The sequence below is a fragment of the Diplotaxodon limnothrissa genome, linkage group LG9, assembly GCF_057381915.1.
Source record: "Diplotaxodon limnothrissa isolate DT_005_m linkage group LG9, D_limnothrissa_male_GT1.1, whole genome shotgun sequence".
Classification (NCBI taxonomy): domain Eukaryota; kingdom Metazoa; phylum Chordata; class Actinopteri; order Cichliformes; family Cichlidae; genus Diplotaxodon; species Diplotaxodon limnothrissa.
This window is the reverse complement of record NC_140604.1, coordinates 32,297,204-32,318,333: the sequence shown is the minus strand read 5'-3', so window position 1 is coordinate 32,318,333 and position 21,130 is coordinate 32,297,204. Positions and strand designations below refer to the sequence as shown.

The 21,130-nt window shown below is 42.9% G+C and overlaps 2 protein-coding genes across 4 annotated transcripts; both read right to left on the bottom strand.

Moving 5' to 3' along the window:
- Nucleotides 1-1,685: 1,685 nt before the first annotated feature.
- On the bottom strand, nucleotides 1,686-8,922 carry pdha1b (pyruvate dehydrogenase E1 subunit alpha 1b). 2 transcript variants are annotated; one of them, XM_085363049.1, is made up of 13 exons: nucleotides 8,814-8,922; nucleotides 7,568-7,588; nucleotides 6,548-6,700; nucleotides 5,245-5,310; nucleotides 4,591-4,764; nucleotides 4,323-4,449; nucleotides 4,141-4,232; nucleotides 3,958-4,050; nucleotides 3,565-3,720; nucleotides 3,151-3,222; nucleotides 2,880-2,947; nucleotides 2,688-2,796; nucleotides 1,686-2,600 (listed from the first exon to the last, which is right to left on the bottom strand). In XM_085363049.1, the coding sequence occupies exons 1-13, from the start codon at nucleotides 8,871-8,873 to the stop codon at nucleotides 2,436-2,438; spliced, it is 1,356 nt and encodes a 451-aa protein (XP_085219175.1). In that variant the 5' UTR covers nucleotides 8,874-8,922; the 3' UTR covers nucleotides 1,686-2,435. The 2 variants fall into 2 exon arrangements, with proteins under 2 accessions (XP_085219175.1, XP_085219174.1); XM_085363048.1 differs by lacking the exon at nucleotides 6,548-6,700.
- A 674-nt stretch (nucleotides 8,923-9,596) lies between these two features.
- Nucleotides 9,597-20,635, bottom strand: acot9.1 (acyl-CoA thioesterase 9, tandem duplicate 1). 2 transcript variants are annotated; one of them, XM_085363042.1, is made up of 16 exons: nucleotides 20,492-20,635; nucleotides 18,800-18,903; nucleotides 17,301-17,327; nucleotides 16,856-16,901; nucleotides 15,361-15,531; nucleotides 14,859-14,896; nucleotides 13,861-13,944; nucleotides 13,660-13,763; nucleotides 13,456-13,529; nucleotides 12,795-12,862; nucleotides 12,603-12,714; nucleotides 12,418-12,508; nucleotides 11,663-11,748; nucleotides 11,493-11,580; nucleotides 10,681-10,831; nucleotides 9,597-10,129 (listed from the first exon to the last, which is right to left on the bottom strand). In XM_085363042.1, exons 1-16 carry the CDS (start codon nucleotides 20,503-20,505, stop codon nucleotides 10,074-10,076), a joined length of 1,314 nt encoding a protein of 437 aa, XP_085219168.1. In that variant the 5' UTR covers nucleotides 20,506-20,635; the 3' UTR covers nucleotides 9,597-10,073. The 2 variants fall into 2 exon arrangements, with proteins under 2 accessions (XP_085219168.1, XP_085219169.1); XM_085363043.1 differs by lacking the exon at nucleotides 17,301-17,327.
- Nucleotides 20,636-21,130: the final 495 nt, after the last annotated feature.

Here is a 21,130-nt window from a genome sequence, read left to right as displayed (position 1 = left end):
GGACGCCCTTTTTCGGAAACTGATTGACTTATCTCCGTTTCTCTCTACCTCCACCTCTCCCTCTCTCACTTCCGTTCTTTCCCAATATGGCGACCGGTGTCGGCTTACCTGTCCGTCAGAGCGCTGCGTCACAACTACGTCACGACGACAGGCGGCATTCTCACTTAGGTAATAAAAGAGTGAACGAGCACGTATCTGAACTTATGAATAAACAGTCTGCGATTCATCACGCAGGCGGTGTTGTTTTGTTAATGATTATTTTTTTTACCGATAAAGCCTAACAGCGTGGCGCCAAAGTGCCTCACACAATCACAGAAAGTATGGAAAACGACCTTAAACGACCCGTAAATTAGGCCACGTGAACCCAAAACACGAAGCAGTAGCATAAAATACAAAATATTACCCCCAAAATATGCAAAATTACTTTAAATTGTCGAACAAAGAGCTACATGACCACAAAACATAAAAGGTAGCACAAAATACAAAAAGTATCCCAAATATATTCGAAATGACCACAAACTATCCAAAATAAGACACGTAACCCCATAAAAACCCATCACAAAGTACACAAATACAAATAAAAAACCTGCAAAATGATGACAATCCAACAATAATATGGCAAATTGCACCAAAAGATGTAAAAATAACCACAAAGCAGCCAAATGTAAACAAAATAACCACAAACCTACTCTAAATGACAACAAATGTCAAATATGCAAAATCAGTAAACACATTCAAAGTGATACACCAGCAGCCGCAAAATGACTACAAAATGTCCAAAACAGTCACAAATGCCATGAAACAAATTACCATAAAATATACAACATCTGCACAAAACCACCCTCAGAAATACTGAGACCACAAAATCCTGCTAAATGTCCACAAACAGCCCACAGCCCTATAAGTTATTCCAACTATACTGTAGTGAAACACAAAATAAACAAGCTCCAGGACAACATAAATGTGTGAAAACTTATGAAATGCCAAGTTACCAGAAAAACATACAAATGAACACTATGCAGTGACCATAAACCACTCAAAATATACATATATATGAAAATCTCACAAAAACGAGAAACACGAGCACAGGAAGGAAAATGACTTCTGAAGTACACAAAACGAGATCAAAAACTACACAATAACCAAAAACAAACACCACAAAGAACCTCGTGAACGTAACTCCTGGATTCACCGCATCGTTTCCTTAAAGCTGTGCGTCGCTACAAAATCCAGTTTTGAATACTTCTTTCATTTTTTCCGTGACAACTTTTCAGTGGTTTAAATTTACAGCATTTCATGTTTGTCGGAGTCGAGCATGAATTTCGTTCATAAAGCGACAAAGGGGGGAAAAAAAAAAAAAAAAGGAAAAAAAAAAAAAAAAAAAAAGTCCAGACATGTTCATTTTTATACTATGATGCTGACAATAAACCAGGATAAATTTTACTCTAATTAAGATGAAAAAAATAAATAAATTTTTAGTTTTGAGCAGTTTTTCAGCATGATAGTGACATCTAGTGGTTGAGGATGGAACAACTGAACAGCGCATGGATTTCCTTTAGGTTGATCAACTATTGAGTCATATTTGAAGCATTACTTTGTAACCACATTTGAAAGCTGAGCAAATAAAATAGGATTCAAACACACACGTTTCCACTTTGCTTTAAAGTAGTTTTATTTCACAACCTTCAGTTTCCACCATTCACACAGGTAAATAAGAAAGCTTTATATCTGTACAGGCTCAGATACAGTAAACTTTAAAGAACACAGAGGAAAGATCTTATAACAGACTCCTTTAAATTCATAAAGTGCCCAGAAAGTCTCAAATGTAGTGCATCCAGTTGCCAGCTTCAGTTTCCCCACACAAGTCCAGATGTTTGTCTTGTCAGTAGTCGAGTCAAGCAGCTAAAGTCTTGCTTTCATCTTCAGCTTATAAACACATTTTTAGAGCCATTTTATGGTTACATACACTGATATTGTGTCCTTATCCTGGACACTGAACCTGCTTCAGATGAGGACTGCTCTGGAATGAAGCTCAGGCTGCGACTCCTCATTAAAGGCGTTTTACTATCAGAACAATCCATCACATTTGCATTTCCCAAGTTTAAAGTCACACTTCTGAGGGAATATCTACACAAGTTTGGAACATTTAAAAATCTGAGGGTTTAAAATGCAGGATAAACATGGAGAAGGTTTCTAACGGACACGTTTCCATGTCAGATGTTGGGATTTGTGCGTTTACAGTGCAGCATGTTTATCCTGTCCAACACCTCTGGCTCCACCACGAATAATATCTCAGTTATACAGTAAACTATAAATAAATAACACTGACAAGTTTCAAGGAAAAACCTCAAAGTCCCGTGAAGGTGCTGAGACCTAAAATCGAGAGGGAAGGTGCTGAATGTGTGAGGGATAAAGGTTGAGTGTGTGGTCCGAGTCTAGCTGACAGACTTGAGCTTGGACCAGGGGTTTGTCCCGCGCACCTCCAGCAGCGGGTTGTTGGAGAAGATGTGGTTGCATAACTCTTCCAGCGGCGGCTCCGGGTCCGAGGTGGCGAACTGAGTCGCATCCTCCACCTGCTTACGGATCTCGATGTCGATTTCCTGACGGGAGAGAAATCAGGTGCTGCAGCTGCCGACATTTAAAACCGTTTGAAGCTGTGAATGTATCACTGCCGTCTGGACGCTCACCTTGAACTCCTCTACAGACGCCATGTTGTGGCTGAGCATGCGCTCCTTCAGCATGGAGATGGGGTCGCTCTTGCTGCGGACCTCCTGAATCTCCTCGCGGGTACGGTAGCTGCAGGAGGTCAAACCAAATTACTCAGAAAAATCACAACTCCCCCAGGGTCCGGTAAATCCAGACTTAGAAAGGTAACTCACCTGACACCTGGGTCACTCATGCTGTGTCCATGGTAACGGTAGGTCTGCAGCTCCATTATGATGGGACCCTGAAACACAAAGTGCTGCTTCACATCGATGCTCTGGAAGATTAGAGCCTTTTAGAGAGCCTACAGGAAACTCTCCATCACGAGAACCCTTCAAAATTAAAGCCCGTGGGTGCCCATGGACTTCTACCTTCACATGTATGAAGAACTGAGTGCAGCACAGAGGTTTTATTTTAAATTTATTTTTTAAAAATCTAAACCCTCACCTTTCCAGCTCTGCAGTGATCTGCAGCAAACTGTGCGGCCTCTCTGACGCACAGGACATCCATCCCATCCACCTGCAGGAGAGCAGAGAGAAACCTGACCATTGGCACACCTCTAAGCACAGAGAAGCGACCCCTGCAGCGACCCCTGCAGCGACCCCTGCAGCGACCCCTGCAGCGACCCCTGCGTTCCAGTGTGTTTGTGCGCAGTATCATACATGAGCATCAGACAGCTGTATGCATGCTCACACCTGCAACTGCCAGGACAGACTCTCAGCCTCTTCCTGTTATAGTCTGGGTCCAAACGGGCAGCGGCAGTGTACAGTCATCAGACACACTGCAGCCGCTGCCCAGGACCGGCACATTTACCCGCCATGTTTAACCCCGCCCTGCAGCTTTAATGTGTTAGTGTCTCACTCTGAGTCCAGGTATGAAGTCCCCCCTCTTGTAGTAGTCGGTGCTGGCTGCAGCTCTCTCCACTGATGTCCCCATGCCGTACTTGTTGTTCTCGCAGATGAAAATGCACGGCAGCTTCCACAGAGCGGCCATGTTGTAAGACTCAAAGAGCTGGCCCTGATTGGATCAGAGAGGAGTCACAAAGTGCTTTACAGAGGTATTAAAAGCACACAGCTGAACCACGTAAACAAGGCAGAACTGCAGCAGCCTCTCCAGCTCACTTTGAGACAGTCATGAGTTTAGTGATGTTTCTTAAATGGATAAAAGGGAGCGAGGGTGAGATCACCCTTTCCTTATTCCAACTACAACCTACAAGGACATATTTATTTATTATTATTATTTTTTAAATCTTACCTGATTGGCTGCTCCGTCTCCATAGAGCGTAACGCACACCTGGTTGTTGCCTTGGTACTGGCAGGCGAGAGCGATGCCTGCTCCCAAAGGTACCTGCACAGTTCACAGGTGAGTTACTGAAACTGTAACGAGTGTTTAACTACGGAGACGTGCAGGTGTGAGAGGCTTTTTAAATGTGCTCACCTGTGCGCCCACGATGCCGTTGCCTCCATAGAAATGTGGAGCGTACATGTGCATCGAGCCCCCTTTCCCTTTGGCCACGCCCCCTCTACGACCTGAGGAGCACAAATAAAAGTGAAGCTGAGACTAAGATCCAGCTCAGACGCGCACATGTTCAGACTGTAATACCTTCCTCTCGCTCTCACCTGTGAGCTCGGCGAGGATCTCTTTAACAGAGACGCCGCGGGTGTACGTGTACCCGTGGGCGCGGTACGCAGTGATCAGGTGGTCCGAGGGGTTGATGGCGGCCTCGATGCCTGCAGCACACGCTTCCTGCAGGAGAAACCACATGTTCTGCATCTCACCACACTCACAAACTGATGTTTGTTTGGGTTTTGTCTAAATGTTCTTGCATGCACTGAGATTTGGATGCAATATAAATGAATTGTGTTCCTGGCCTGCAGGCGCTGATACCTGTCCGTCGTACAGGTGACAGAAGCCTCTGATGATCTTCTGCTTGTAGAGCTGGTCAGCTTTGAGCTCCATGCGCCTCACCGTCTGCATGGTGCGGTAATACTGCAGGCCCTGCTCCCTCGTCAGCTCTGCCTTCACCGGCGGGCCCTCCTCCAGGCGGTGCAGGTCGCATTTCTACACCAAAAACAAAAACACCACAAACTGGAGAAGAAGACCAAACCAAAGATTTTACATTTCTGGTCCACAATGAGTGAAGTTTTAATAAACTACACAAATCCAGACCTGAACCAAAGATTAGCACATTTATTAATTTACTGCTGAATCCATCAACAGTGCTGAGCCTCCTGTAGTCTTTCAGGCCAGAATACAGATCCGAGTGGACTCGTGCTGATGATCATGACACTGAAACTATTGCTGATGTGATTCGATTCAGTTTGACAGCAGAATCAACTTTACAAATATAGCCATGATATTTTATCTGAAAGGACAGTTTGTGCATTAACCCTGATTAGTTTGATCTGACGTCTTCATGTTACGTTCTTCTGAGCTACATTCGGTATCGACTAAGATGTTTAACTGATCGCAGCTTTATGGGGGTAAAAATCCCCTTCCTTCAGTCTGAAATTGCCATTAGTGATTCTCGTTTGTGCCCACCTTGATGTCAAAGGTCGCCTGGGGTGTGAAGTCAGCGAAGGAGCGGGAGACAACAACTCTGGCTCCCTGGAACACAAACACAACCAACTGAAACAGTGTTTCCATCACTGCAGCATCACAACACGACTTAAAGCGGTCACAGGTCTTCCACACTGAGCAGCGTGACGGCTGCCCTCCTCATCAGAGCAGGGGGAGGAGCGAGGCGGGGTTTGTGGGATCAGATGGTTCATACACACACTAACCTTCAGTAATCTGTGACACTGGAGGTCAGTAACAGGGAGGGAGAACAAACCCAGTCCAATAATGCACTGTGGTTTTTACTGAACAGGCCCTTCAACAGTCTGATAGACTCCTGTTTTGTCCTGCACCACGTGTGCGCTGATGGACAGTTAATTAATAAAGGTAATTTAGTTTTCAATAAGAACCTTGGAGGCATTTCTATGATCTGATACTTTACAGACAAAACAATTACTCAAAGCTGTGCTCAGCTGCAGCCCTGCAAGCTGCAGACTTGCACATAACCATTGCTGCTTTTACTGTACACAGATCAGTCATGTTTATGTGCACGGTCACCTCTTCAGGTGAATGAAGAGATGAAATATTTTGGTGAGGTTGCCCACGAAAAAAAAAAAAAAAAAAAAAAAAAAAAAAAAAAAAAAAAAAGGGCAGCAGACCTGGTGTGGACGGGCCCAACGAGGAGCGCCAGTTTGTCCAGGATCATTTTAGCTCATGAAAGTATAATGTGCACGTAGGATTTAACACTTAAAGACCAAGAGAAAGAAAAATAGTTCTGATAAATTGATCATTGTAATGACGAAAGTGTCAGTTTCTACCTTGCCAAGAGCTGTAATTTAAGTTTTCTAGGTAATTTTCTGACTTTTATAATCAAATGATCAAAGTTATGGGACAGATTTATAGATCAGGAGTAGCGTTAGTAGAAGCCCTTGTTTGACAATTAACCCATAAAACAGTTACCCAATGGTAAAAACAAAGGAAAACACACTTCCCACAATATATGGAATCATTTTGACTGGGAATGCACCAGTTATGAAATTCTGGACACGTAACCATGTTTAAAATAAGAAACAGCTGATCTTTTTTTTTTTTCCACCTCATTTCTGGGATCAAAGAAATCTCCCTGCTTTGCACTGCTCGGAGTGCAGCATTAACGAGACATGTCGGTGCATATAGGGTCATTTGTTCTTAAGTCATACATATCCATCCATGCAGCAGCTCTGGTTAGGTTCCCCGGCCCTGTTAGTGAGCAGGCAGCAGACATGGAGGAAGCTTCACGAGTCCTTACTGGTCTGTCAGCACAGCCGCTAACTAACAGCGCAGACGCTGCTCTAGTACCGACTGCTGTTGGAGGCGGTTTAGGTGGAAGCCGCTGGGTCTGTGCAGAGGCGGGCGCCGCCGGCGACGTTAGATCAACAAACTCTGACAGGTCAGTCAGTAGCTGGGGAACAAAAGGAGCCAACCAATCAGACCAGAGCACAGAGCACGCCCAGTGGAGCTCTACAGGTGAGAGAGGAGCTGTAGCTAGACAGAGACAGACATGACAGGTGGAGTCTAAATAGATGAGACACACAGAGGGGACAGACTGAAACCAGCCCAACGTGTTCACACAAGCACAACATCTGTAATCCCAGATTAATCACTTCAGCACCAGCAAAGCCATTTATGTAGATTAGAGGCCTTATAGCTGTTTTTTTAGTCAGTTAATGAATATCTTTACAGCTTAAGAACATTTTATGAAACTGATTTTAAAATATGTTATTTTGACTTTTTAAATGAAGATTATCAAGTATTACTTTGTTTATAATTTTACTCATTTTCTCTTCATTTAATTGATGCATTAGTGTTCTTACAAGTCATTTTATCATTTCAGGATTGATTTTTATTTTATTATTAATTTAATGGTATTAACAAACACAACATTAATGATAAATGAACCCTGACATTTGTTATTTTGGCAGGTTTAAGATCATTTTTGGGGTTTTCGTAATGACTCAAAGTTGATTCACAGCTACCCAAATCTGGGGGAAGTGATACCCGTTTGTTTAGGTGCTGAAAATTCAGCTTAATGTTGTACCAGTGTGAAATTAATGTTTTAGGAAATAAACAGCAAACAAATGTGGAATGAACGTGTTAAATGAAAAAAGACTCAAAGACTATAAAGAACTACAAACACTCCACACCAATGAGGATCATCATTGCAAACGCTACAGCGATTCTTTTAGCTGCGCTTCAGTTAGCTCCCTGGGAACCACCACCACCACCACAGCAGGACGGAGCCTGCAGACAAACATCAGCAGCTGCTTACCTCAGACACTGTTTGGGCTCCCTAGGGTTCAGGCGACGGGGAGAGGTGGGAGAGGAGGGAGAGAAGCGAAAAATGAATGGGGAGTCTTTGAGTGAGTTTGTGTGTGAATAAAAACAGCAGGGAGGCCGGAGGGTAGGAGTGAGCACCAGCGGAAAAGGGAACAGGATTCCCACAGGCAAGCGTGAGACTCGACTGAGGCATTTTCAGCTTTTTCTTCATCTCATTCTGGATGATATGATTAGAAAAGCAGTGCCTGTAGGAAGCTTCTGTAAATGATGCACCACAACAAACACTCGACATGCTGCTGCCAGTCCTACTGACCCACAGGGAGGCGCTGATGTGTTTTAAACTGACCCAGCATCTCTTGATTGGCCTGATTTTGAACCATGAAGGAAGTCTAGCATCCTCTTTACATCTCACGTCATCTAGAAGTTTATATTTGAGCATGGGAAACTAAAAGTGTACTATGAAGCCATAGTAATGGCTTCTTTAGCCCTCTTCAGCTTATAGTCAGAGCGTTCAATGTTAAGACGGTGGCTACATCACCATGGTAGGCAATGATAAGTCACCTCTGGATTTCTAGGATCAACATACTTCTTTAACCTACGCGATTGTCTTTACCGTACACGGCTCTGCACATTTATACACGTATGTTTTTATTTTATTTGTTTTAAAGCATGTAACTTCGTGTACTTTCTCAAAACGTGCGCCATGCTCATAAAGGTTTTAGAGACAAACACTGGAGGTAACACACCTGAGAGCAAAGTGAGAGGTTTACATTTGCATGGTGCACTCACAGAAGCCCCTATAATGCATTTCAAATATGTTCCTAATATTTCGTCCACGTGTTTAAGCGCCCATGCTGGTCGGTATTGATCACATCAGCGCCTGCGTGGCAGTACAAGCTCTCCGTGCCGTGTGAGGAAGGCAGACCACCAGAGGCATAACATATTCAGGGTTAGAGAGCGGTAAAGAGCTAGCACCCCGACTGTAGCCATGTCACTGCATTCACGCATGCTTCCGTCCAGTCAGCCAATCACACGAGAGCATGAATAACCCATTCTTTCACCACAACATGCAAACTGCAAATAAGAGCTCAAACCAGCCACCAGTGCTAATGTTAGCTGCCGCTAACAAGGTCAGCCCCCCTCCAAGCTAAACAGTACAAGGCGAGCTAATGGTTAGCGCGGACCGGCCCCGGCACACAACGTGGCCTCCGTTTCCACACCAACCCCCGAAAACTCACCGCATTCCTGCCGGTCATCCTGCACAGTGCGTTAGAGATAATGGCTAACATGGTTTTCATGCTACACACGGAGACGACCGGAGCCCGGAGAGGATTAACGAAGGATGCTCCGTGTTAGTGTACGCGCAGAAAACGGCGCCGACTCCCACAGTCCCACACAACATTGGTTCCGCTCGGTATTTATAGCTAGACGACAACTAGAGAGGCATGTTTACGCCCCACTATTACCCTTAATCGCTAATCATTGTAATTTATTTTAACAAGTTAAACGTTAGTAATTAATTTTAAACCCTGGCTCGACCTGTAGCCTCCACTCAACGATAGATTAAATAAATAGTTCATTATTTTATTCTTTTGTTTGGGAAATTATTTTTTAATAACAGATTATTTTGAAAGCCAAAAATTTGGTTATTTTTCTTGCTTTGACACTGTTCTGAGGTTTCCTTAGCTGTGCACTTTACAGATCATAGATGAAAAACAGAAAATAAAAGGCATCAAAAAGCTAGCATTGGTTGTGTGGTGTGGTTATCTTTACCGAACTGTTGGTAAGTAACATACATCAGGCCGTTGTCACAAACATTATTTAGTGCAAACCAAGAGGTTAAACATGTCAAAATAAGAAACGCTGCTGTGTGTTAACAAGGCAAAGCTGCTGGTTTCTCATATTTACGTGGCAAAATTAACCAGTGATCGAGCGTCAGCTGTACAGAATGAAATAAAAACAAACACACAGGAACAACTGTAACACCGAGATAAATAAAACTTTTTTATTGCATTCGAGTAAATACACCAGTTAAGGCCAGAGAATTGACACCCTTGTTCTTTTTGCAGCAGCATCATAATAAAGTGTAAAAAAGAAAAGCTGTTTGTGCGTGTAAGCAACAGTGAGATATAAAAACGTAACACGCTGTATCGTAACACCGAGGAGTCGAAGTGAATGAGGTTATGATGAGAAGGGCTGGAGTGTTTACCTCGTTTTCTACAGTTGAGAGGCTGTAACACTGACAAGTGGGAAAAATGATAAGAGTATAAAATAGAGAAACATGGGGGGAAAAGCATCTTCTGCTGTAGTGCGCCAAACACATCAATTTGTAAACCTCCAGATCGACTGAAGCAACAAGATTCAAACAAAGTGCCTGTGGGCTGTTCAAAATTCAGAAACCGTTATATGTCAGAACCTAAAATTCATTCATTATTCTCAACAACACGGAAACACTTGGAGCTCGGCATCTGGATGCTGAAAGGCTTCAGTTTGACGCCTCAGCACGCCACGGTTTGGTCAAAGTGTCTCTTTCCGTCCAGGTACAGCATCGACTCTGTCAGACACACAAAACATCCACATCAGTACACACAGCTGTTCTCCTTCCTTTCAGTTTGATCTTTGAATACAGAACAAGTCAGATCTGTAATCCCAGATTAATCAACAACTCTATGTGCAGGATTTGTTTTTAAGTTTTTAAAGTTTGGCTTTTATTCGGTGGCTGTGGAGGAGCTAACATCATGGGTCACCTGTAGATTAACCTGCCTGCATACGCTGCACCCAGTGAGTAATAAAATTGCAACAGGTTGTCATGGAAACCTGAAAAAAAGCTGAAAATGCTGCTGAAACATCTACTATTCCTAGTTTTTAAAACGTGACACAGTAAATGTCTCGGTAGAAAAGAGTGAGTCAAAGCGAGAAGTGCCGATCAACGAACGCGTGATCATAACAACCAGCAGCTAAATTAACATTTAACAACCGTTTTAATAGTTGATTTCTTTCGGCACTGAACGTGGAAGTTTGTTTGATTTATTCTGAAAGGAACTTACTGACATGGATATAAATCAGATTTCTTTTTTTAACTGTTTCCTGTCTGCACCGGCTCACCTCCATAAGTCTTGGGCATGATGTTGGGGACGTCGCGGTCTGAAGTGAAGGTGAAGTGGAAGATGTTGGTGGTGTTGTGCTGTCGGGTCAGCGGGTCAAACACCTCGCTGTGAACTCTGACCTGGACGTACGTCCCCTGAGTGTAACACACCTGAAAAACAAAGACACAAACAGCCGAAGCACAAAAAAGACATAAAAACATCATTTATCCTGTTCATGTAATTATTGTCCTTATTTTTTGTCTCGTGTCTCCTGTTCCAGTGCTGGATGCTCATATTAAAGGTGGACAGAGAAACGTGTTGCTTAATTCTTGTTTAGCCAATCAGAGGAAAGTTCGATTAAAGGAGGCGGGGCTAAAAAGGCCAGTTTTAGAGACAGGATTCACTGAGAGGCTGCTCCAAGGTGTCAGAAAAATCAGGATTATTTTGAACTTTGAATCATCCAAAGCTTCTCTAGCAAAGTCCAAGTATAAGAATATGGAGCAGTAGAGGTGACCTCCGATAATTCAGTTCAAAACATCTTCATTCTTGGTCTAATCTCAGTCACAAAAACACATGTAAAAAAAAACATCTAGTTCCTATGATATAATTTTTTACAAAAAGTGCTGTAGGTGTAAAAAGTTGGCAAATAAACATCATCTTACATTCCTCTTAAAGGACAATCACTTTACTTTAGCTCCATTTTTGGTCTCCATCAGCTCCAAGTGAAATATTTCACTTTTTTAATCTAACTCCTCCCTTTTTTTTTCCATTGGCTGGCCTCTAACTCTGAAAGCCATACAGGTAGTCCACCTATAAAGAAGATGCTCTGACCTGCGATGAGAGCATCAGCAAAGATCCAATCTCCACAGGTTTCTGGAAGAGGATATCATCGACAGCCACCAGACTCGGCCGACAACCCCTGCAACACACGGCAAGGAGCAACAACATTTACAGCAGTTATTCTTTAATGTTTCTTTAACCCTTTAGTCTAAATGTCTCACCCGTAGGAGCAGGCGTTGGCCCAGCCGAGCTCGTAAGCTTTCCTCATCAGAAAACCTCCAAATATCCTGTTAAAGATGTTCCTCTCCTGGTCAACACAAACACAGAAACAGGTTTTTTAAGTTTTCCAGCTGAAATAATTTAGGGTTTAAACTGGGAACATAAATGAAACTGGAAACCACAAAAGATCCATTTCCCCATGTAAACATAGCTGCTGGTATTTAGGAAAAAAGAAACACAACTCAAGGAAATATCCAAGTAAAGAGTTCATATATATACAAGGTGTGATTACAAAAAGCTTTAGGAATCTGCCCTTCAAGACCATCTCCTCTGGTCTACACAGCTTCCAGCATGAATCCTTAAAAGTCGTGTTCCTGAGTCCTCAGCTTTGCACTGTACGCTCTTTATTATCTCCACGAACTTCAAACCTCAAACTTCTGTTGATCAAAATAAGCCGTCTTTCATGTGGAGGAACATCGCTGATGTAGAGAGTCGAGTCTCCGGCTATGACAGAGCCGCACATCGGGTGGACTCGGATTGTCTTGCTTTGGTACAAACAGCTCCAGAGGCTCCAGTTTAATCTCCAGGGAAGACTTAAAAGGCTGAATTCAAGTTAGAGGTGCACGAGAAGATGATCTTCAATGGGAAAGTGACCAGAAATACATTACGTAAATCACACCTTGCATATATTCACAGCCTAAAATGAACCTCAGTGTAGAAATAAATTCTCCTTCTTATTATTTATCCGTCCTCTCACCTGAGGATGGCAGATCTCCAATCCTTTCAGTTTGGCATCTTCCATCCACACTGAGTTTGGGGGCAGAATTCTGCTGCGGAAACTGACTGTGCTGCAGAAACATCCACAGAGATTTAACAGAGTGTATCTTAATATATGAAGCAAATATAACATCCTCATGATATCCTGTGATGTTTCAGTCGTACTTGGTGTCCAGGGTGTTGAGGAAAAGGCCGTGAACGACCGTCCTCTCCTCTTGTGTGGGAGCGACCTTCAGCAGCGACGCAGTGCTCAGCTCCACACGGCGGGATTTGTTAGCTGGAGGAGAGTGAGCGTCAAGATCAGCGTGCAAAGACTACGCTCTTCATAAAAGCTGCGATTGTTTCATCGGCTCTCACCTTCGCCTTCCTGCAAGAGTCGTTCTTCCTCGGGTCCTTCAGGCGTCAGTGGATTTACAAACGCTGCCCTGAAAAGGGAAAAGAAGCAGAAACACAGAGTATTAAATAAGTATGAGAGAAACACAGCATGAGTTTACCGTGCCACTTTTAGGACTGAGAAGCAAAGCTCTATGCAAAAATAAATCTGCACAGGAAATGGGAAATAAAATGATTTCCGTGCACATAATTAGTCCTCAATGAAAACACTTTCTCGATGCAGAGAGCCAAAACAAACAAATGTAATAATAATGCAAAATCTCCTGAGGCAGCACACGAGCAGAGGACAGAATCCAGATGTACAGTGCTGGGCAGAGAGCTCCTCATAGTTATTAATCCCAACTCTTAAATCTCTGTGAGGTAAGATACTCAGAGAGTCGATCAGATCTATGTCTCTTGGACCCTAACAGCCTCTGCAACATGGAAACTATAACACTACTTTCAGGGTAACTCTGATCCTATTAACCCCCAAACTGTGTTTCGTAGGCAAATAAAATGACTTTTGGTTCTGTTGATCACAACTATGTCAGCTTTTCAAAAAAAGGGCCCTGGGATCTAGAAATGGGATTCTCTAAACTCGTGTTTTTTCAAAATAAAAGCACTGGCACTGTACAGGATGTAATACCTCTTGTTTCCTGGGTCTCGGGCCACCATGACGAATGTAGCATCCAGAACGGAGGCGTACGCTCCGTCACAGTACTGCAGGAGAGACAAACACTTGGTTTTTACTTACACCACCAGCGAGCATAAACAGGGTTAAGACTCTTCATTTAATTACTCTCTTTGTATATATTGCATATAGTCGAGTAAGCAGGTTAGGCGAGCCCACCTGTGACATGTGGATCTTGGCTTCAATGGAGGACTTCCCCACCCACGTCACATGACCTGTGAACTTGATGTCGCAGTCGGGGTAGATGACGTGCTGCCTCATGTCTGACCAAGCGCGCACACACACACACACACACACAAAGATATTAGTGGTAAACAAACCAAAGTGGTTTATTGTACCCTGTACCCGAGAGATTCTTACCGATTTTGTCCACCAGGGCGGTGACAATAGACAGAGGAGACCTCTTTAGTTCTGAGTTGTAGGTGTGAGAGTAAGAGATGAGGACTGAGGAAGAAAGAAGAGGAGAAATTACAGTTAGGTCCATAAATATTTTGATTCTCTACATTACCACAGTGAATTTGAAATGACCCACATGCAGACTTTCAGCTTTAATTCAGTGGGTTGAATCCTTTCATTTCGGTGGACAAGTTAAATAACTCAAAACAAAACGTTAATTTCTAATACTTAGTTGAAAACCCTGTGCTGGTGATCACAGCCTGAAGTATTGAGCTCATGGTCATCATCAGATGCTGGTTTCCTCCTGGTTAATGCTCTGCCAGGCCTTTACCTGTTGGTTTGTGGGTCTCTCTGTTCAAAGCTTAATCTTCAACAACTGAAATACATGATCAGCTGGGTTAAGCTCAGGCGACTGACTGGTCCATTCAGGAGTGGGTTGCTTTAGCTATATGTTTGGGGTCATTGTCCATCTGTATTATGAAACGCCGCCCAATCGGTTTGACTGCGTTCAGCTGGGTTTGAGCAGACAGTACGTCTCTGAACACATCAGCATTGATTCGGCCCCTTCTGTCCTGTCCAGCCCAGTCTAGCCTCTCTTTTCTTGAGGATTATGACTGGCTTTCGCTTTGCAGTGAACCCTGAGTATTTACTTTCACACCCGCTTCTCTTTATGGTAGACTTGGTAGACCTCCTGGAGAGTATCGTTCACTTCGATGGCTGGACGTCCAGGTCTTTTGGCGTTGCTGAGTTCAGCAGTGCTTTCTTTCTTTCACAGGATGTACCAAACTGTAGATTTTAACACTCCTGTAACAATTTCATCCAGTTTGAATGTGGATACCCTCAAATAAAAGCTGAGAGTCTACACTTCCTGTCCATATTTCAGCGCCCAAGTTTAAATGAACCTAACTGTGTAATTAGTGCTTGAATGAGTGAAGTTCCCCATCATCTAATCTGCTGTGTACCTGCTAAACTGTCCAAGTCCTCCAGGATTCTGCCAAACCTGAAACGAGACAGAAAACAGTTAGAAGGTCAAAACTGAAGCGCAGACGTACTGGGCCACATTTACTCAGAGAGCAGGCTGCATTCATTTTCTGATGACTGCGCACAAACACAGGGTTCAATTTCTAGCATTTAAACAGGCGAGTCATAAAAGCAGTCAGTACAGTAGCTATGAAGTTTTTGCAGCATGCTGTAAACAAGTTTGTTTCTACTGTAAACAGACACTTTAACACAGGGGTCTTTTTGGAGCCTGCCTCCAGTGGCCATTAGGGGAAGTGCAGCTTTTGGCTCTGGAGGTTCTTGCTTATCCAATACAAAGAATGTAACTGAACCCGTCACCATTCACATGGAGGAGACATGGATTTATCAGACTGTCATGTAGCTCTTAGATTTTCCTTTCATGGTAAACGTACTGTTGGTCTGCCCGTTCACTCACTTTACTGTCTCCGCTTTCTGCGTGTTTACCTGACGGTGTTGTGGTAGGTCAGATACTTCTCCCTGAGCTGTGGCTCAGAGCCCAGGGGCAGGTGCACCTCCAGGTAGCTGTCCTTCATCCTCTTGGCAGGAAGTTCATTCTGAGATTTGGCCAACATGGATGACAGTGAGACACGCTCCGCCATGGCCTGCTGATGGTCGCTGCAGACGAGAACGAGACCGCATCACTAAATATAACATGTTAAAAATAGACTCCCTGGATTTGTTCATGTAAATATATTTCATTGGTATTATTATTATTGATTATACGATAGTTTTGTCCCACTTTCTCACCACTTTTTTCTTTAGATTTATCTTTTAAAATATTTATTAAGCAAAAAAGCAATAAAAAAGTCCTGTAATTACAGTAAACAGCAAAAATGTGTCATCTAACTGCTGATAAATGAGCTCAGTCAGCTTTATTTTTAGGACTTCAGTTAGAAATACTGAAGGTGAGGGTTGGATTTAGGTGTGTAGGGGTTTGGAAGCTAAAAGCTTTAACAATTGTGTACTGAAAAGTGAACAGCAGTAATCTAACAGACAGGAAATGAACACATTATTTACTTGTTTTCTCAAAATTCCTCCAGATAAAAATGACCGGCCTTTTTTTCTTACCAGAAAAAAGACGATTCTACTGCAGATTTAATAGACTGCTAAAATTACAGGAGTAACATGAGATGAGAGAGGAACGATATGGGAGTCATATATATGTGTGTCATCTGCAATACAATAACATCTGATGCTGAGGATTTTTTAAATAATTATTCAAGTGAGTGTTGGCACGTAAATATAAAATATCTGGGGTCCGAGAGCAGAACCCTGTGGAACCTCTAACAGTACTAAAGCTGTCTGACAAAACTGAACGACCGCAGGTAACAACAGGACAATCCTAAATCTCAAGTATCCAGCCAGACAGCTTTTCACAAAGCCAATGAACAAACTCAAAAGTAACTCTGTGAAAGCAAAATGACCAAAAATGTCTTTTTTGATAATCTTGCCAAAACGTAACGATCGAAGCAAAATTTATTACTGCATTCAAAGGCTGCAGACTGAGTGGTGGCTTTTAACATTTGCTGAGAAATGATTAAGGATGCTGTGATTTTTAAGGAGAGGCCAGCTGCCGATTCTTTTACAGGCAGAGAGTCACAAACAGATTTGTTTCACCAGAAATGGATTCATACTAAGATTTAAAGTAAATCTATTATATTTTCTTACTTTCTATCATATATACACTGTTACAACAGCTGATGTTTATATTAACCACAACGTTTGTAAAATGAGGTCAGTCTGTGTGTAAAAACGCATGTTTCTGACAGTTTTTTTCTACTGTTGGGTCTGTATGATGTCACAGAGAGAGGATGACAATAATATACTCATCTAAGGCATTAAGCCTTAGGTGGCTTAAAGGGGGAGGAGCTAAAACAGCTCATTTCAGACAGCATGAGGTAAATAAAGATGATTTTGAACTGTGAGTCATGCCAGTTACCTCCAGTTTGTGGAAGCTCCCACGATTTCTCTCAGCCTGTTTCGCACTGAAAACAGAAGACGAACCAGATGTATGAAAGATCTGAACACTGGAGTTTGGAGGCTGCCATTAAATATAGCACATTTTTTACAATGTGATCTGAGACTTGCAGCTCAGCAACGTCTGAACAGCAAGAAAACATAAAACTGAAGCTGAGTGCCACAGAGGGAAGAAGACGAGAGAGTTCCTGCTACAGGAAGGTTTGATTCTGCCAGAGGAGACGTCTTTGAACATAAAATGCAGCTCTATGAAAAGGCTGAACAGCAGAAGCTGAAACTTCAGTTAGGAGACAGTGGGGGGGAAACATGCAGGGAGGAGTTAAAATGTAATTAGAGTAAATTAGAAGATAATTAATAAGCTCGTCAGTTCAGATAGTTGTGATTCATCTTGGTTTACCAACACGCACCATTTGACACATGAAACTGTGGATTTCCTGTGGAGAAACACAAAGGATTAAACACACAGGGCTCAGAGGACGACGGACTCATGAGGAGACCAGAATAAACTCAAATGTACAAAGTGAAAACACTTCTGTCCTGAACACAGCAGAGACTTTGTTCCACTAAGGATACAGCAGGTCCTATTTAGGGCCTTGCTTTGTTTATTATTATCATTTACACAAGTAAATCACACTTAACATGATGGAAACCAGTGAAAATATTCATGGCGTCGCAGCACTCTCTCTCATCAACCTTTATGAAACCAGGTACGCAAATCCAACATCCCAGGATGCACAACAAAGCTTCTCTGAGAAAACCTTAAAGAAACTCAAGCTTTTTATCTTTAAAGGTAAATTTCGGTAGTGACCGAAAGAACGAGATCGCGGATACAAGCGGCAGAAATGAGCTTCCTCCGAAGGGTGGCTGGCCTCTCCCTTAGAGATAGGGTGAGAAGTTCGGCCATCCGGGAGGGGCTCAGAGTAGAGCAGCTGCTGCTCCACATCGAAAGGAGCCAGCTGAGGTGGTTCGGGCATCTGACAAGGATGCCCCCTGGGCGCCTCCTGGGTGAGGTGTTCCAGGCATGTCCCACCGGGAGGAGGCCCCGGGGCAGACCCAGGACACGCTGGAGAGATTATATCTCTCGGCTGGCCTGGGAACGCCTTGGTGTTCCCCCGGATAAGCTGGAGGAGGTGGCTGGGGAGAGGGAGGTCTGGGCCTCTTTGCTTAGGCTGCTGCCCCCGCGACCCGGCCTCGGATAAAGCGGATGAAGATGGATGGATGGATGGATGGTAAATTTCCATTTTCCAGGCTTGAGGCAGATTTTCATTTTTACATAATTGTGTGAAGCTTTGTGGTTACAAACAGCTTTTACTTTCCTCTGCGCACTTACTCCTAAATGTTACTCTATTGATTTAGAATAAAAATAGAACAGAAACAAACTTCAAACAAACTCTGAATACTTGGGCCTAATACATGTTGTCGTTCTCTGTTCACAATTTATGTAATTTTAAGCTCAACTAGGTCATTAAATTTAAGTGTATTGAGCGATAAAAATAATAAATTTTGGTGACTTCAACGTAAAGACCTCCCAAATGCAGAATTGTGAAACTTTTGAGTTTGCATTGAAGGTTTGTTGTGTCATCGTAAATGTTGACGTTTCACCACAACACAAGAATTTACTATACCTCAGATGTATAAATATCTAATCTGCCACAATCGTCAGCTGATTGCTAAGAGTCTGGAGGCCTCTAAAATGGCATAACGCCACCTGGTGGCAACAGGAACTCATCATAGATGTGATAATCATCATATTACATGACATTTGCATTGTGTTGATACTAGCTTCATGTATGTAAACTGTTCCATCATAGCTCTGATTTGACATGTGTTACTTCACTCTTTACCTCTCTGTGTTCTTGCTGTTAAATCAGGCGATGTGAAACAGGAAGTGCGTTTGCTTTCTTACCCTCGATCATGTCAGGTGCCTTTCCCTGCTTGCCCTGCTTCAACGCTCCTCCCGTGCAGAACGACTTCCTCGTGAAGGACGCGGCCGATTGCAGCAGCAGAAACCTGAAGCAAGCAGAAAAACTCCTGTAATTACCAAGTCCTGTTACAGGCACGCACACCGACCGCCTCTATTTCAGGCCGGGCGTGTGAGCGGTTTAGATCCCGAACAGCTGATCAGACGGACTGTTACCGCCCCCCCATGAGAGGAGCGTGACTCTCTGCAGCTTAGTCACATTTATAGCTCGTTACTGCATGTCCACTTTCTGAACATCTTTTTTTAAAATGTAATCTCCATGAGATTAAAATACAATTTTAAAAATAAGAGTACATTCAATGATCTTAATTATTGTTAGACTGGGTCACAGGACAGTTATCATGAACTGTAAAGTCAGTGAGTCTGTGTTACCTGGATTAGCAGCAATCTGTCCTTTATTTTTAACAATGCATCAATGACTGGAATAACAAAAAGTTCACAACTCTTCTGACAAAGGAATTTAAAAATAACTTGATAACAATACTGATTATTTCTTTGACTCTGACCTAATCTGACCAAACCTAAAGTTCCTCTGTGTAGAAGAAACCCCGAATCTCTGTTTGGTTTCATCTGTGCCCCTCAGCTGTCGAAGGACCTGCCTGAGGGCCTTCAGCTTTCTTCATCAGTATCTTTTAAAACATTCTCTGAAGTCTTACTTATATTGTTGGTCTTTCTCAGTCGTCTTCTTACAGATTTTACATCTTTAACTTAATTCTGATTTTTTAACTAATTTTCCACTGCATTTATAACTAGGAAGTCTCACTGTTTTTTACTCTTCGTGTTACACTCAAGTTGTGTAACAGACAGCAACCTTAGAGCTGAAGAAGAAGGCAGGATGAAGGTGAAGATGAGAGTCACAAAAGGGAAGTTTTGTAAAATGGTAGTGAGGCCTGTTATGATCTGTGGTTCTGAGACAGTGCTGCTGACAAAAACGATGGAAAGAGGAGTTGAAGATGCTCAGATTCTCACTGGGAGTGAGCCGGATGAATAGGATTAGTTATGATTAGTAATTAGAGACACAGCTCAGGATGAGTGTTTGGACATGTGAAGATGGGGAGAAAGGATGGAAAAGAGGAAGTTAGAGGAAGTTCGTGGATGTGGTGAAGGAGGACATGCAAAGAGTGACAGAGGAGGATGAAAAGAAGAACTAGCGTCTTTTTAAAATCAAACATTTTAACTGATAATGTTTCGGCCATTTCTGTTTTTATTATTATTATTATGTGTGTATTGTACATGTGAAACTCTTCGTAGTGGTCATTTTGACCTCATTACTTATTTATAAAGCGCATGTAGGAGTGTAAACTGCGTAGAGGTTTCTGAACTAGCCTGTGTAGCTGTCATAAGTTAACTTCGGTGTTTATCCTGTGTGAGGCCTCCTGATTTGCTCTGTCTTTATTTCCTGCAGACACGCCCTTCGTGGAAACAGACCGCCGCCCTCTGTGGGCCTGGTTAACTAGTCACTCTTCATTTACACACCACTGAAGTCATAACAGAGAAAGGACCATCACAAATCGCTGTTTATCGCTGCTTCGCTTCCCTCGCTACTCTTAGGTCACTTGTTAACAGCGCGGACGCCGCAGAGACAGCTGTGCACGAGCTTTGTTTTACGTCACTAACCTCTGTGAGAGCATTTTGACCGGGATGACAGAGCCGAGGCCTCGAGGGGTCCAAACGAAGCGGGTGGGCTGAAAAAAGGGAGAGAAAAGAAGAAGAATCACAGTTTTCTCTTGAGGAGAGAAAGAGGCTGATGACGGGGTAGCTTCCGCGGTGGCACGCAGCTCCGCCCACTGCGTGATGACGCAGCGCTCAGCATCCGTGGGCCTTGATGCCCTCGGTTCAGCCTGTCAGGAACTTTATTTGACAGGCTAACCTTACAAATTTAGACACTGACAGACACAGTGGTGCTCACTGAGAGATTTTCCAAGTAAAAGTGTTATCGCTCACTAAACAGCCGCTTAAAAAACTTTTACATTTCTGTTTTTGATATTTCCGTTTAGCCTAAATCTGCCACTCTAATATAATTTGTCCTTCTTATTTTTTTCTCTCGAAATGTTACTCTCTCTGCCAGAACCTTGAACTTTGTATTTATTGAATTACCCATGTTTTTGTCGAACGTGGGTCAGTGAAACAGTAACAAACCTAACTGTATGCATGAGTAAAATATCAAAACACTCTTTGTGTACTTTTTTTATGAATCTATAAATAATTTCATTTATTTATTAGATGAGTGGATACATGTTGACATGTTGTAATATG